Source organism: Ruditapes philippinarum, unplaced genomic scaffold, assembly GCF_026571515.1.
Source record: "Ruditapes philippinarum isolate M1 unplaced genomic scaffold, ASM2657151v2 ctg1749_1_1_1_1, whole genome shotgun sequence".
Classification (NCBI taxonomy): domain Eukaryota; kingdom Metazoa; phylum Mollusca; class Bivalvia; order Venerida; family Veneridae; genus Ruditapes; species Ruditapes philippinarum.
The window spans coordinates 162,957-180,655 of record NW_026857129.1 but is presented as its reverse complement, the minus strand read 5'-3'; the positions used below and the strand labels follow the sequence as shown (position 1 = coordinate 180,655).

General features: G+C 32.7%; 1 protein-coding gene across 1 annotated transcript; it reads right to left on the bottom strand.

Moving 5' to 3' along the window:
• Nucleotides 1-997: 997 nt before the first annotated feature.
• LOC132748863 (treslin-like) lies at nt 998-17,699 on the bottom strand. The gene is made up of 15 exons (XM_060738519.1): nt 16,999-17,699; nt 15,130-15,421; nt 12,676-12,733; nt 11,329-11,566; nt 10,506-10,734; nt 8,808-8,919; nt 7,548-7,669; nt 6,864-7,061; nt 6,115-6,269; nt 5,202-5,308; nt 3,489-3,576; nt 3,146-3,228; nt 2,569-2,814; nt 2,096-2,180; nt 998-1,033 (listed from the first exon to the last, which is right to left on the bottom strand). The coding sequence occupies exons 1-15, from the start codon at nt 17,650-17,652 to the stop codon at nt 998-1,000; spliced, it is 2,703 nt and encodes a 900-aa protein (XP_060594502.1). The 5' UTR covers nt 17,653-17,699.

Sequence of the window (17,699 nt, the reverse complement as noted above, 5' to 3'; positions counted from 1 at the left end):
ATACTCACTTTTATCTCCTGCTTTTCTCTTGGAAGAACTCTTTATTTTCTTCTTGGCATTTTTCTCAGTCTGAAAATATAAAACATGAAGAACTTATAAATCATATATCCAATGTTCTATGTTATCTTTACTTTCACAATTGTTTTACATATTTCGTATGAAATGATACAGAACAGTGAAATATTATAACTTTCTCTATCGGCATATTGTAAGACCTCAAGAAAGACTAAAATGACTTTTAGCACTTGTATAATTAATGAATTTTACTAAATAAACTAGAACTGTGTCCAAAGGACACGGATGCGCCCACTGAAACATATATATGGTATATAGTGAAAAAATCAACAAAGGGCCATTATTCTGTTAAATTTGGTCGCAGCAAAAATTCCTTCCATCCACACATTAAGGTTGTTCATCCCTGGAAGTTTAAGCAAAATCTGCCATCAGGTTTAAGAGGAGTTGTGTTCACAAAACTTCTACATAGTATATAGTGAAAAAATCAACAAAGAGTCATAATTCTGTTAAATTTGGTTGCAGCAAAAATTCCTTCCTTCTACACAATAAGGTTGTTCATCCCTGGAAGTTTAAGCAAAATCTGCCATTCGGTTTAAGAGGACTTGCCTTCACAAGATTTTGGGACGTACGGACTGACGTACATTCCAACATTTTGGGGTTCGGGGCCATTTTCTTTGTTTTCTTAAGGGCTACTAGCCCATAAACCCTTTGATCACAGAATGAACATATTGCTCTCTTTTGTTCTCTTTACTGTTATATAGCCCCTAAACCCAAAATGTTTGCTCGTACAGACGTACGTTCCAACATTTCGGGTGAAGGGGCTATTTTTTTTTTTCTTTAAGGGCTACTAGCCCATAAACCCTTTGATCACGGAATGAACCTATTTTTCTCTTTTGTTCTCTTTACTGTTACATAGCCCCTAAACCCAACATGTTTGCTCGGACGGACAGACGTACGTACGGACTGACAGACAAGTGCAACGCTATATGCTCCCACTTTGTGGAGGCATAAACATATGCTGAAATATATTTGTCTTTAATGTACAAGGAAGACTTCAATTAGCATTTGGAAGCTTTCTATCTAACTAAAGTATTTGTGTACTAGTATTTAGTGAATAAAAAATGTTAAAACCAATGTATATGTACAATCTATATAAAGCAATTTAATGTTGAGATAAAAAATCATTCTATTTTCATTCGAACCAAGCCTAAGAAAATCTACACCTGAAAATCTCCGCCAGGATAAAGTTGTTTATGAACCCAGGAAATTAAAGGATTTTCATAGTTATTCAAAACTACCAGTCACAAAAAGTAGCTGATTGTATTATATTTTTTAACCAACTTTGATCATAATAAAACATGTGACACATGTCTAAATGACTTTTTTGCAACTTTAACAAGAAAAAATATATAAATCATCACCAATTTGTCATTCCATGACTTGAAAATCTACACCTGAAAATCTCCGCCAGGATAAAGTTGTTTATGAACCCAGGAAATTAAAGGATTTTCATAGTTATTCAAACTACCAGTCACAAAAAGTAGCTGATTGTATTATATTTTTTAACCAACTTTGATCATAATAAAACATGTGACACATGTCTAAATGACTTTTTTGCAACTTTAACAAGAAAAAATATATAAATCATCACCAATTTGTCATTCCATGACTTGAAAATCTACACCTGAAAATCTCCGCCAGGATAAAGTTGTTTATGAACCCAGGAAATTAAAGGATTTTCATAGTTATTCAAAACTACCAGTCACAAAAAGTAGCTGATTGTATTATATTTTTTAACCAACTTTGATCATAATAAAACATGTGACACATGTCTAAATGACTTTTTTGCAACTTTAACAAGAAAAAATATATAAATCATCACCAATTTGTCATTCCATGACTTGAATAAAGTATGTACAAACAACCCTTAATATAATATTGTGAAAGCAAAATGACAAAATGTTAATGTTTTATATGAGTATGAAAAAGCAGGTAAACAGTATGTAGTAGGCATATTATTAATATTCTTATCTCATAATGGCATAAAGAAGTAGGAATATGGTCAATATATATTACAAACCTGCTTTGGAAGTTTATCTACAACAATTTGCCGTTTTGAGCCAAAATCTACCATACTATAATGATGTACCAGTTTTCTACTGCCTCTGTTAATATACAAGGTGAAAATGAGCTGACAGTGAAAACACAAAACCAGATAAATTGTGATCAAAATATAGAACAATACACAAAGGTCTCCCAATGGAGAATTTTACTAAAACAACCTAAATCCTTGGAATGCTCAAGCCTACAAATATTATGATATTACACAATTGCATATAATATTATCACTGATAGATAATGTCCTTCAGATAAATTGCATATCATGATATGTTAACCATTTTTGTTTTAAAACAAACAAAAAACAAAAAAACATGTCCTTTCATCTGTATCTGGAAAAAATATTTATCAAAGAATATATTACCTTGAAATGCAATTTAACTTAGTATGAGTATATATAAAATGTACCAGAAAAATGGTGTTTTGGTGATTTACCTTGATGTATTAAGTGAGGTATCCAGCTTTACTGACTGATTAGACTGTGGTCCTACTGACCCATGTGACCGTGTTCTTGCAGATGGAGGACCCAGTCCATCTTCACTCATTAGAGACTCATCATTCAGTCCAGACTGGTCCATACTGGCATCTTCTGGTGAGAGAATATTGGCAAGACTCTCTGGTAGTGGCTGCATCAGCTCATCATAGATATTGCCCAATGTCCGTGGTATTGTATGCATGTAGCTAATAATAAATGAAAATATATATCTTAACTCTTACCAAGCTAATTTTTTTTATATTACTAAATTTTTATTTTTTCACTCTTTTTACGTATTTTTGAGGACAGCAAGTATCTTACAATACAAAGAGTCACTTTTTTTAATTATAAAAAAATCTCTGCAAAACCTTTATTAAACCTATTTAAACATGTTAGAAACATACACTCCAATTTATACTTATATTTTCCTTGCCTTAACATCAATCTATACATATTCAACATCTAATCTTTACTTTGATGGTTGATTTATTTATATAAGATTTAATTCATTTGATTAGAGTATGAGAATTTTCTTACTTGTGAAGGAGAGAAGACTGCAAAAACTTAGATAGTAGTCCTGGTTCTGATATAAATGACAATGTCCTCAACATGCTGACAATCTGAAATACAAGTCAGAAACTATCATAATCTATCATAATTATTATACATAATGTTGTAGACCAAATTAGCATAAAAAACAATTCTACACTCAGGATACAATCTCATGAAAATGAGTTCAGCAGTTAAGCAGGAGCACACTGTCAAGTTGAACATCATGAAAGTCATAATAAGGGGAACAGGCATGTCAATATCATAGCTATGTAACTCTTGACAGAAATTTTACAATAATAACTTCCACAGAATGTTCAACTTTACTAACCTCATCCATATCTTCAGATTCCTCAGTCTTCTCTTTCTCCTCTAGTGTAGATATCATCTCCATTCTTACCAGAATCTGTGTCTCATACCTGAAAATGACACATTTTCTCATAATCATTCAATGATATGCATGTATTTATTTAAAGGTCCAAGTGTTAAGCATCTAACTTGCTACAAGGCATTTATTTAAACATTATAAAAACTAATGTTTATCCTTTTTTAAAGAAGGGAAAAGTATTTTTTTTATTACAATTAAGCCATTGTGATGACAGTGATAACTTTAAGGACTCAATTCAAAACTTAGTGTGCATATATAATGAGCTGAGACCACTTGCTTTTAGATAATAAAATTATCATGTACAAGTATCTGCAATATCCATTTGATATTATTTTTTATCACTTTATTTTTCTTCCATATTGGGCTTCAAGTAATTCACTGTAAAGGTCATGTGGGGACTTTGCAGCTTTACAAAAAAAGGAACACATTAGATGCAATAATTAAGGCATAAGCAGGCACTGGAAAGAAATATATATCTAGATACTACAAGTAAGATCTTTGTAAATTAGTATGTTGCAATGCAATAATTCAAATACTTTGAATGTTAAAGATGGAAAAGTAATTAAGCCATTAGTGATGGAAATCGGATGAAATTTGTCCCAATCGATCATCGGTTCAATCGGATGGGCCATAATCGATAACTTTTCGAATAAAGTCGCGTTAAAAAGAAATAGGGATGACACATTTCTTCCCAAGGCACTTGATTATATTCAGTAACATGAACTACATTTAGCACTTTTCAACACAGTTTTAACCTTATATAGTCATAATTTTACGAAATAGATTTTATTTTTTCAATGGATGTCAAATAATAACATTCACATCACATTATATTTCTATTGTTTACATCACGTATTGATCCTGTTCAACTCCAAATTGTCTCCGAGATAATTTTTTTGCGACCGGCAAAGAAAATTACCGTCAGAATTAATTCCCTTTGATACTTTAAACATTTTCGACGACGTCGCGGAACAAATTTTTGTGAATCGATTATCATCGCTTTACATAACAGTAACTGATTATCGGCGACTTGCGACAATCGGAACATCACTATAAGCCATTGCTAGAGGGCATGACAGATGTAGCTTTCTTGCATATCAGACAGGATTATCTACCGTTTACAACGGTGCTAGAAAACTCTATCTTACACCCCCCATGTAAGACAAGTCGCGTGCTTTAAATGACGTCATTGACACACGCCTTTTGTGAATGAATTGCGTTCTTTGGATGACGTCATAACCGTTATGAATAAAGTTGTAAGTTCATATGCTACTATAAGAAGAAAGTGCGTAATGAGAATATCAGTTTTCATAATTTCTATTCCGAAAAATAATTGACATAATGTAATATGCAAGAAAAAGAATCAAACACCGGCTGTCCCTACAGACGGGAATATCTAGCTCTCGGGTACCTGTTCAGCGGAAACTTGGCATAGCTTTGTTACCGCCGTAAACAGTTACCCTCGAGCTAGATATTCCGGTCTGTACCGGCAGCCGGTGTAAGGTTCTTATACTATTCATTATCTCTCTAGACTTCATCTGAGTCTGAAGTATTCATATATATATTTAAGTATTTACTTCTTTTGACAAATTTCTTCTTTTTTTATTAAATAAATAAATCTAATTTGTAATAATGATAAAAACAAAAATGACTTACTCTGCAACTTTTTGTTCTAATGGTAGCTGCTCATGTTGACTGTACTTTTCTCTCAACTGATTACCTGTTGCCAGTAATGTATCCATCAGAAGCTTCTTACAGTCCTCCTGAAACAAGAATATGTGTGTATCTATGATATATTTTTAACACATGACAGAAAATCAAAGAACAAGGTTTTTCACATTTATTACAGATGTGAAAAAACCCAATATGAAACAGCCACAAATTTGCCAGAAATTATCAAATCATAAAATCACGACAAGGGCATTTGATGAAAATAATTCTGTGAAAGTTTGGTTGAATTCTTTGAGAAAAGTAAGAGTTGGGCAAGGAGACATTGTCTTATCCAGCAACACCTTCCCTGTCAACAATCACTAATCTAAAAACCAGTCTTCTGTTGGAAAATCTACATGTAGTTAAAAATAAAATTCATGTATCAAAAACCAAATTAAAACTATATGTTTACATTTTATTATGAATTTCCTTTCATGCCTTACAGATTTAACTTTAGACAGGATAAACTACAGCTCTGCAATGATGTGTCAACTCTTGCCTGTTTTACATGTCAAGAATAGGACAATATAAGGAGATGTATCAAGTATGGTTCTTTTATTATATACTTTTCCTCAATGAGATCTCGAGAGATCTGTCACATAAAAGGTAGATCTATGTTTTCATCTGAAAATTTTGTCAAACAACTGTGCCTTGTCATGATTTAAAGAATTACAAAGTTCCTGTTGATACCATATAAAATGTTTGAGAAATAGAAAACATTTAAGCTTTTCCACAGCAAATTTTTGTACAGTGATAATGATCAACTTATCATAAAAGCTCGACTTGTTTTAGGAAACAGACAAGCTAAAAATTGAAAAATATAGACCTTGTGCTCTACCACTGATGATTATCATTTTACCTTTGCACATGTTTTGTCTTCTTTTAGCATGAAATAATGAAGTGCCACTGTGACCATAGATTGTATACAGCTATCTATATCAGTTACTTCCCCTGATGCTGCTCTCTCATATGTGGAGGTAAGATAATTCTTGAGTTCCTCTTCAGTTTGAAAATCTAAACAGTAAATACATCATAGTGTTCATTAGTGTTCTAATTATAATTATAATTCCAAACCAAACTTTATGCCAAATTGTTGTACTTGTATAGTGTATATAATGTTGTATCTTCTATTTATTAAGCAGAGCTCCAGAATGCATTTGTATCAGCATAAAATATGCAGTGTAAAATCCAAAATACACATCAGTTTCAGAATTCATGCGTCACAGTACTCACAACAAAATGAAAACATGCTTGTATATCAAAACAAATCATGCATGAGGAATAGTACTAAGTAGTGTTAAAGTTTGATATCTAAAAAGGAGATGTGTTGTTTTCCTAAAAATACAAAATAATTCTGCTTTATGGTATGGAAAACTAGCAATATTCTGGATTACAGTGCCTACAAGCATTCTGCCTTTAAAAAGATACTGTGAAACATTCAGAAGCAACATGTAGCCAAACTATCCTTGTTTCTACATGGATATGATTTCCTGACTTCATATTTCAGTGGAACCTTTTATAATAAAATCAAACAATTTTTTTTTAGTTTAGACATAGACATAAAATGATATCAAAATACTGTAAATAGTCAGTCCTTTTTCTTTCTACCTGCTAAATGAGCTGCCAAGTCTGGTTTATCCCTCTCTAGTTTAGTACCAACACTGTCGACAGTTTTCTTCTGTTTATTATCTTGTACCATCTCCTTACTCTTGAACAGTATCTTATCTGTCCTACTTAATGATACATGTGAGGTCTTTCCTCTATTATGTGATACCACAGCTTTATCTACAGCTTCCATTTTTGTTTCTAAAACAAATATGATTTATAAATATTAGGAATGGGTTATTAAAGCAGAAACAAGAACATTTTATTCTGTGTCACATTTAAAGCAACTACCTCCAAATTAATGCTAATTTTAATTAAAACTTAATGTTTTTTCTGTTTTGTTGTTTAAAGGTGGAAGGGGTTGTAAATAAAATAAGATCATGAATACAAGGCGATTCAAACATAGTTACTTATCAAACTTTAAACATCATTTACACATTTTTGTTTATGAATTCCTACTCAGATTTAAGCACACAGACCTAATACGTACACAATAACTACATGGACTACAAAATGTAACAAACGCAATTCATGATTTCATTTCTCAGGGTTAAACATTTTTCACATTTGTTTATATGCAAAATAGAATGAATATTGCCCAGTTTATAAGTTTTCCAGGATTTGTGGTGGTTGTTTGATATTTAAAAGTTCTAGTGTATCACTAATTTATATAATAACCATACCCACCTGTATTACATGTTAAAGATGAATCTCTCAAGCCTGGAGGTTGCTTTGCTTTCCTGTAGCTTTTACTCAACTGTTTCAATGTTGCCACTTCATCTGATGACAAGAAATCCAATTCTGATATCCTAAAATGTCAAGCATTAAACAATCTAAACAAGTAGTTCTGTATTTATAACTGTTACAGTGTTACAAACAATAACAACATGCCTATGGCATAAGTACATAGCCAGGCCATACAACACATCAGACAGTGCAGTATGATTAGGCCCAAACTGGTTGGCAGCTCATTTTCATTTTTACAATACTGAAATCCCTAATCCTTGTAATGGGTTGTTCTTGATTAAAATCAGGACAAGTTCATAACAGTAATACAGCAGGGCTAAGGGTTAAACTATTCAAGACCTCAAATTACCAAGGAGGATAAATTCTAAACATGGATGTAAAGCACTATCTTATTTAGCCAATAAGATAGTCATGTGTTCTTACTTATTTAAAGATTCTACAATCCATGACAAATTTACAGTCTAGGCAAGCAAAAGAAGAACAAGTATTTGACCCCTAATTATGATCATGACCAGTCCTCTGAACTATGATTCTGATTTTGAGAATAAAACACGGCTTATAAAGAGGTTGACAAAATTTGTGTTGTTATTTGAGAGACCCTCAATTTATCGCAAAGTTGGAGATCAAACAATATTTGTTGAACATATCACAAGCTAGATATCACACATGAATGAAACTGCAATTTCAACAACTAAGCCAAGTCAGCTGTAAGCAATTTAAAAAAAAATATTGTTTAATTTAAAAGAAATATTTGAACATAGAAAATAAATTTATCAGTGTTTTTCATACCTGAGAAATCAAATTAATTCATCTTGACAATAAGTCTGAATGAAAAGTTTCGCTTAATGTTTTATCACATATTATTTGCTAGCTTTCTTTGTTGCACTTGGCAACAGTTTCTTAAGAATTTGAGGTAATACATACTTATCACTGCCTATAAAGTGCCTGAATTGCACCAGTTCTAACCTGTTTTTCACCCAGTTACTGTCTATTCTTCAATAATTTATCATTTGAAACAGCAGTGAAGAATGTGTTATAGAATAAGACTTACTGTCTTTAACTAATTATCAAGTAGAAATATGCAACAAGACTCTTCATGGTAAATATTCATTGAGTCTGTAGACATTACCTTAATGAGCTAACTTGACAAGGTATTTTTCAATCAAACAAGATATTCAATATTTGTTTTAAGTTTCTTACCTTTCATTTAATTTAGAAATGAGGTTCTGTACAGACTTAGAGCATCCTGGCACCACATGACGATCAAGCTGTAATCCATCTAAATGTTTCCCTTCAACACACTCTCCAACATCTGTAAAATAATTAATAGAATTACTGTATCTAAAAGATTGTAGCACAAAATATCCATAATCTATTCCTGTACAGTGTCAAATTCTAAATGAAACATGTCAAATATTTATAAAATTTAAAAAACAAGAGGGCCATGATGGCCCTGAGGTCGCTCACCTGTATATAGCCCCCCCCCCCCCCCGGCCCCCCCCGGCCCAATTTTTACCCAAGGGCTTTTATTTGTTTATTTGAACAGACTTTGGTAGACACCCATAAGAAGATGTTTTATGCAAAACATCTAAGTTCTAGCTCATTGGGTTTTTTAAAAGAAGATTTTTTAAGTTTTTACTATACACATATAGTTAAAAACAATGACACCGGCGGGGCGGGGCCAATTTTGACCCCAGGGCTTTTATTTGAACAAACTTGGTAGACATTTACTAGAAGATGTTTTATGCCAAATATCTAAGCTCTAGCTCTTACGGTTCTTTAAAAGAAGATTTTTTAAGTTTAAACTATATGCATATAGGGAAAATCAATTACCCCCCAGGGCGGGGCCAATTTTGACCCCAGGGCTTTTATTTGAACAAACTTGGTAGACATTCACTAGAAGATGTTTCATGCCAAATATCTAAGCTCTAGCTCTTTGGGTTCTTTAAAAGAAGATTTTTTAAGTTTTTACTTTATGCATATAGGGAAAATCAATGACCCCCTGGGGCGGGGCCAATTTTGACCCCAGGGCTTTTATTTGAACAAACTTGGTAGACATTCACTAGAAGATGTTTCATGCCAAATATCTAAGCTCTAGCTCTTACAGTTCTTTAAAAGAAGATTTTTTAAGTGTTTACTATATGCATATAGGGAAAATCAATGACCCACCGGGGCGGGCCAATTTTGACCCCAGGGCTTTTATTTGAACAAACTTGGTAGACACTCACTAGAAGATGTTCCATGCCAAATATCTTAGCTCTAGCTCTTACAGTTCTTTAAAAGAAGATTTTTTAAGTGTTTACAATATGCATATAGGGCAAATCAATGACCCCCCGGGGCGGGGCCAATTTTGACCCCAGGGCTTTTATTTGAACAAACTTGGTAGACACTCATTAGAAGATGTTTCATGCCAAATATCTAAGCTCTAGCTCTTAGGGTTGTTTAAAAGAAGATATTTAAAGATTTTTCTTTCGGTTGCCATGGCAACCAGAGTTCTGCATGGAATTAAATTCTTTGAACAATTTTTAAAGGTGACCACCAAAGGAACATTCCTGTGAAGTTTGGATGAAATTGGCTCAGTGGTTTATGAGGAGATGTCATTTAAAGCAAAAGTTTACGGACGGACAACGGACGCCGGACGGACGGACGCCGGACGAAAAGCGATCACAAAAGCGTGACAGGTGAGCTAAAAAATACAAATAATTTACAAGCTACCAACTCATTTTCTCAAAATGCCTTTTTGCAATAATGAAAGGCGATTTCCATTGAGGGGGATGTGATTATCCTTTCCTGTTTCAGATTTCATAACGAATATTGATCATTTTGTTGATTTGAGAAAGAGTAAGTTTTGATAAATGGGATTTTGATACACACTTTATTAACATTAACACAACATACCATTCCCTCTGGGCACATGAACAGAGCCCACCAGTTTATCAACCATTTCATCAACAAATTTCTGTTTGTCTTCATCTGTACCGGAGACAGTCTGTTTACAGGTGGCCTGTAACAGCAGTTGTTTTTCTACACATAGAGTGGTGTCTACAGACAGTACAGACAAAGTGGCTGTATGAGAGGTCAGTGGTTCCATCAGAATCAGTTGTCCAGTCTTGTTACATACCAACACCTAGATAGTAAATAAAGTTCAGCTTAGTATTTCATATAATTCAAGTTAACAAAATATATCTAGAGATCATGAAAACACTAGAACTTCAATGTACTTAATATCATAATATTAATATACAACAATGTCTAGATAAACACATGAAATGCATTTCAATTTTCATGTACAATGCAACATGATGCGACACGATATTATAAATTGATGATATATGACAGATATGATTTGATGAGCTTTGTTTTGGTGTTACTATGATTTGTTGTATTAATGTAGCAAAACTTGGTATGACACATGGTATGAATTTGATATGATGGATATATTCATTGTAAATTTCTGATTTGAATGATAAGGTATCATTTTATAAGATAATTATTTGCTGTCATATATCATGATTTGATGTATTAATGAAACATGACTTGTAAGTGGTGGCATGATCAAATGGTTAACATGTTGGACTAATAATCTAACAATCACTAGCCGCATGGGTTCAAACTCTGCCAGGGGCAAGTTGTTGATTCCTTAAGCAAGAAACTTTATACGCATTGCTCAGTATTGGTTGGTTCCAGGGATTGATTCGAAAGTATGTATCTCTACACATACCAGTATGTAATTTCTGGAGACAAGCTCTTGGACAACTTTTCCCAGCATTCCCTCCACATATCCTGCTGTTGTTTTCCCGGTGTCTGCTTTAACCTTCTCTGAACACAGGTAACTTGCTACAACAGGAAAACTAAAACCCAATAAGCTCTTCTTTAAAACAGCATAGCCCTGTAGTACATCTGACTGGAGGTAACAACTATAATGTTCATTTCCTGGTGGACTTGTTTTCCTCTGTGATCTAAACAAGTTAACAAATTACATGTACTTTTCATAAACAAATTACATGTACTTTTCATAATAACTTTTTTTTTCCATTTTAATATGGATCTTCAAGTCTCATAATATACTTTTGGTTGATATCAGAATAGTAGTAAACAAAAATATCTATAACTGTTTGAAGTTTCAATAAAATGATATTGACAGTTTAAAAGTCATTCTCCAGATAAGCATTTTTCATAAACTTTTACATTTCGGCAGATAATTCGAAAATAAGGCAGGGTAAAATTGTGGCTTTTGTACACTGCACTTCCATTTATCTATCACAGTATGAGGTTTTATTATTTCTATCATAGTAATAGTATGAAGTTTTAATCAAATTCCTTTAATATTTTTCAAGTTTTCCTCTGGACAAGAGTGTGACAGACGGAAGTCAGAAGGACAGACAAAGGAGCAGCTTTAATATTTCCTTAAACACAACTTAATTTCTATTTTATAGTGGCATATCTGTCCTTAAATGTCTGTACTATTACAGCAATATCTGCCCTATGGTGACAATTTCTGTCCAATGTTTGCAATAAATGACCCATTGGCATTTATATCATATACAGTTAATATAAGTGCTATATTGGCAATTCTGTTCTATATTGTCTATTTCAAGTGTTCACAGACAATGTTTGTACTTTATTGGCAATGTCAACTTGCAATCTATATAGGCAACTTCTGCCTTATATTAATGAGATCTGTTTTATAGTGAAAATCTTTGTTCTATATTGTAATTATCTGCTATATATTGGCAATTTTTGTCTTATAGTGACAATTTTTGTCATATATAGCAAATTTCTATCTTACATTGTCAATTTTAGTCCTGAATTGTCAAAGTTTGTGTGATATTTTCAATTTCTGTAATATATTGTCATTCTTGTCCTATAGATATAAATTTCTGTCTTCTGTCCCAATATTGTCTTTTTTATCCTTTAGACTATATTGTCAATTTTTGTCCTTTAAATGTCAATTTCTAAATATATTGTCAATATATGTCCTACATATCAAATTATAATTTCCACCTATGATTTATATAATATTGTCAGTATCTGTCCTACATAATAATCTTAAAAGCACAACACTTACATATTTGCATGGTTTACAATAATTTGTCTTGTAGCCAAAACTTCCAATGTCTTATTTCCTGGAAAGCAATAAAGAGAAATGAAATTAGATATAAACAAGCAATTATCAGATATAAACAAGCAATTATCATAGTATTGCAAGCAATCCATAAGTCCCCTACCTGTTAGAACCCCAGCAACATTCTGATGGGCCATTGGCCATTCAATTATACCATTGGATGAAATGAAGTACATCAATGAACTTATATCTTTTGAGTTCTAAGTTTGTCTATATCATAGTAATGTGTTAGTTTCCCTGCCAAGTAAGAAATTATGTTTATACAACAGAATGGTCCAATTTTCTCAGGCTGAATAAGTATAACAAATGTTTCAACTTTTCTCTATGTTAAGTAAATTTCTTGGAAAAAAATCTTGTCATATTATTATGAAGTTGGAGTTTGAAGTAAATCTTAAAAGGAATGAAGAAGTTGGGAGTAAAAAATACCAATTTCTCGAAAAAGTTCAAGGGGGGCATAATTCTGAAAATAGTCTTGCTAGACTATTGAACCTTCTCACATATGTTGAGTGATAATAAGAAACATACATATGAAGTTTGAAGCAGATACATTAAGAAATAAAGAAGTTATTTAAAAAAAATACATTTTTTTCACGAAAATTCTAAGTTCAAGGGAGGTAGTTCTGATATTTTTTATGTTAGAGTTGTAAACTTTGTCACATATGATGTGGTTGATGACCAGAAAGGCAGAAACTAATATTAAAAGTTTAAAGAAATAAAAAAGCTATAGTGAAAAAGAGTAAAAACTGGAATCATAAATCTTGAAATTCAGTGCATTTGTTGCCATAGCAACCAGAATTTTCAACACAGGAAGTAAAGGAAACAATGTGCATAATCTCCAGACTGCCATCTACCCATATTTCAAGTTTCATAAAAATATTTTCAGTACATTTTACGTTATCAACTTATCACTGGATCCAGGTTATGTGTGAAATTTGCCATATTTTCAGTCTATTTGTTGCCATAGCAACCAGAATTTTCAACATAGGAAGAAAAGAAAAAGACGTGTATAATCTTCATACTGCCATCTATCCATATATCAAGTTTCATAAAAATATTTTCAGTACTTTTTAAGTTATCATGGGATCCAGTTTTGTGGACGGACGGACTGACAGACGGAAATTCCAACATTTTGGGTTTAGGGGCTATTTCCTTTGTTATTTTCTTTGTTTTCTTAAACCCTTTGATCACGGAATGAACCTATTGTTCTCTTTTGTTCTCTTTACTGTTACATAGCCCCTAAACCCAAAATGTTTGCTCGGAGGGTCAACCTAAAGTCCCCTCCGGTTAAACCGGTAGGGGACTAATAAACTCAAATATTTATTAGGGTCAAAAATGAGTTATGACATTTGGAGAAGCACACAAAAACTACCAGTAGGACAGCATGCTGTACTAGTAAAACAAGAGCCTCAATAATGTTGTGAATTTCATTCAAAATCCATGACAGAGATATAATTTCAAAGTAATTTCCAAATTAAATTGTTCTACTTAATATTATTGGTACTTTTTAAATTTGCTTTTAATCTTAACTTTAGGACTGACAGGTATTTAAACTTTGTCAATTTTCAATTAAGGGCATTTCAAAATAGGGGAATTTAGATGTAGTTTTCTTTTTGAGCTGTGCTATGACACTCTTTTTTGTGATATTATACAGAATATTTTGTGCTGATAAAGTAAGATTACTGTGTTTTTTAATGATATAATTATTATTCATTTCAACAAGTAAGTAGAAAACAACTATTTGAGCCGCATCATGACAAAACCAACATAGTGGGTTTGCCACCAGCATGGATCCAGACCACTGCGCATCCGAGCAGTCTGATCAGTATCCCTGCTGTTTGCTTACCAACTCTATTACAAGTAGAGAAACTGATAGCGAACAGCATGGATCCTGATCAGACTGCACGGATGCGCAGGCTGGTCTGGATCCATGCTGGTCGCAAACACACTATGTAGGTTTTGTCATGACGCGGCTCATTTAGTCTTTCAAGTTTTGTCAATGTTCATCTCAAGAAACATAAAACATTGAATGTTCTGAATGATTCCAAAAGTGCTGAATAGATGCTGAATAGAAATTATAACTTATGGAGGCTTACTTATTGCTGTTGAAAAACAACTGATCTCTGTTTTAACTATGTACAGCATTGTTTTAAAATGAAATTGTTTTTCATGTAAACAAATGAACAGAATTTGCAGCATATTTTAGCAGTTTATCTTACACCAATCCCTATCTATGTCCCTGCTCTACCCATGTTTAAACCATTTTATTATGAAGCCCTTTCCATACTTAAATATTTAAAACTCTCATTCATTCATTTCTGAAAGAGATTTTCCCTTTAATTGCCCTTGACTGTCAAATAACCATATATCAAGACACTTTACATTTGAAGTAACACCTACCTATTTGTATAGCAATACATTTTTCATCCTGCAGTTTCTTATCTTTTTGCAACAGTTTGTTGTCACATGGAAAAGCAAATGATTTGGCTACTGTTGCTAATGGCAACAACTGAAAGGACTGACCAGAGCATTTAACCCCAACATTATCCTGTCCCTCCTCTTCGAGTAGACCCTGGATGTTTGTGAAATATGGGCAACCATAATCAGCAACAGCCTGCAAGGATGCTACACCTCCTCCTGTCTTTTCCACAGACTTTTGAACAATCTCAAGTGCCTGAAGATCTATATCATCCTGTAAATAAAAGGAACCATTATAACTATAATGAAGACACTCGTGAAACATAAGACAGTTACAGGTGACTAGTACTGTCTTTCATCTCCTATCTATAGCTGAAAAAATTTTGCTTGTTAAGGCTATGTATGGGACAAACAGGTGCACACAATTAAGCATTTCAATATGTAAAGCTGTCTCAGTCAGCACAATGATTAACTGATCAGATGCTCCAAAGGTGTTCACTTTTATGGAACACTGTTTAATTGTAATATTGTGGTATTTAAAATTTTGTATGATTTTTGAAAAAAAAAATCAAAAGAAAGTTTATTGTTTACGAATATAAAGGAAAATATTCTGTTTTAAAACCTAGGTGACTCCGTTTAAATAGGTGTTACCATGTTTTGTTGGTTATTTGTTTGGTTATTTTACTGGATTAAATTAGATGCAACCAGTATAATACCAGTGGATTTTTATTCTCCATCTTTTGGGAATGAGTCTGGGGCCCTTTGAGTTGTGAAAAATAGTGCTAGATGCCATTATTTATGAACATATTCCTTTGTTATACTACTTAAATCTAGCTCGAAATCTTTAGTTCAAATACTAGTAAAGTGTTGTAATGACCAGCAACTTATCAAACAAAAATAAAGCCTATAGTTTAATGCCTCTGTTTCTAATACTTGTGTGTCATTGAGAATTTTGTCACTAACTACAAACATTTTTATGAATTTTCGTTAAACAATTCATAATAAAAAATTATACACATGTAGAGGTATACTTTTTGACTTTGTAAATGGGGCCTAAAATATTTCGACCCTAAAACTGCATGGAAAAAATCCCACTGAGTGAATACACACAAGAAGTGTGGCCTAAAGGCAATTCCCTAATTTTTTTACCCTTGTTGCAAAAATACTGTGTTATTTTCACCCAAGGTGACATTTAGCCTTTTCCCCTACCTGTAAAAAAAGCCCTCAATTAGGAAACACAGCATCATCCATTGCTGTGCCTGGAGTGATATATAACGAAAGGCACTATGATAAAGAAAACCAATTTGTCAATAGTATACTGTGAATGCAGGACATTTGCATCTAAGGACACTTGCCCCCTAGTCTAAAACTGTAACAATGGACATTTGCCCTTATATTGACTTCCATACATTAAAAGGAATATTTTGGAATCAAGTAAATATTTTTAGAACAATCATAAGATATGTTCTAGGCTGAATGTTTAAAATTAAAGGTGTGTCAAATGTTTTAGAAACATGTCATTTTTTATGTGCGTTCTTTAAATTAAGAATTTGATTGTACTTTGAGCTCAGTTACATTACAAATAAACACATTGTTACTGTCATTGTAAAATTGATTTTTAAGTTTATATCCTTTTTTTCCAGAGTTAAGTTAGCTAAGACCAGTCACACTTAAGACAATTATTGTTATAATTTAACTGTGGCGAATTGTGAAGTGGAGAATCATTTTATCATTACTTATTCACTGTACAAGAAGTGCATCTTAAAATATAACATTTAATAAAGATGTGTAGCAATTAATATGTGACTATAAATGTACAAAGGTGGATGGGTCATAACACCATTTTATTACCTGAATTGTGTCATTACAATGTGTATCTATCCAATATAAATTTAATTTGGCAATCTGGAAGAATTGTTCAAATAGAGTGTTAGGAAACAGTGAGTTCAAAAATATCTCTTCATCTAAGACTCTTTTTCCAGTGAAGCCTTTCAGTTGTTGAAAGTTTTTCGGGCAGTTTGTAAATAAGACAACTAAATGCCTTTTTTCACTGCAATCTTTTCTTAACTGTTTGCCTTTAATGGGTGACCAGAAGTCTTGAGACTCCCATTTAAAATCTGCAAGTATTTCAGTGAAAGCTTTGTTCAAGCTGTCAGCTGGCTTGAATCTTTTCGACGCTATCCCTTTCGTTGTGTCCACATTTTGAAATTTTCTCAGTAATTCGTTTTCAAATTCTTCAAAATGTCTTACTTTAAAATCATACAATTTGTGAGATTCTATCCGGGTGTGATGAGTTTTAGTATTAAAGAACTTATAACCCCATTTCAATTTCTGATAATTTTGTTTCGATTTTCTGGTCACACCGTTTTTGTCAAGATAGGAGGACAAATGACTTAACAACCGTATACAAGACAAGCAGATAGACTTTGTTAATACTGTTGATGATCTGACGTTGTTTTTTAAATCTGTATCGACAAGAAAAACTATTTGGACACTCATATTCATAAATTGTTTACAAAAATCACATTTTTGAAACTCCCGGAAATGGCAAA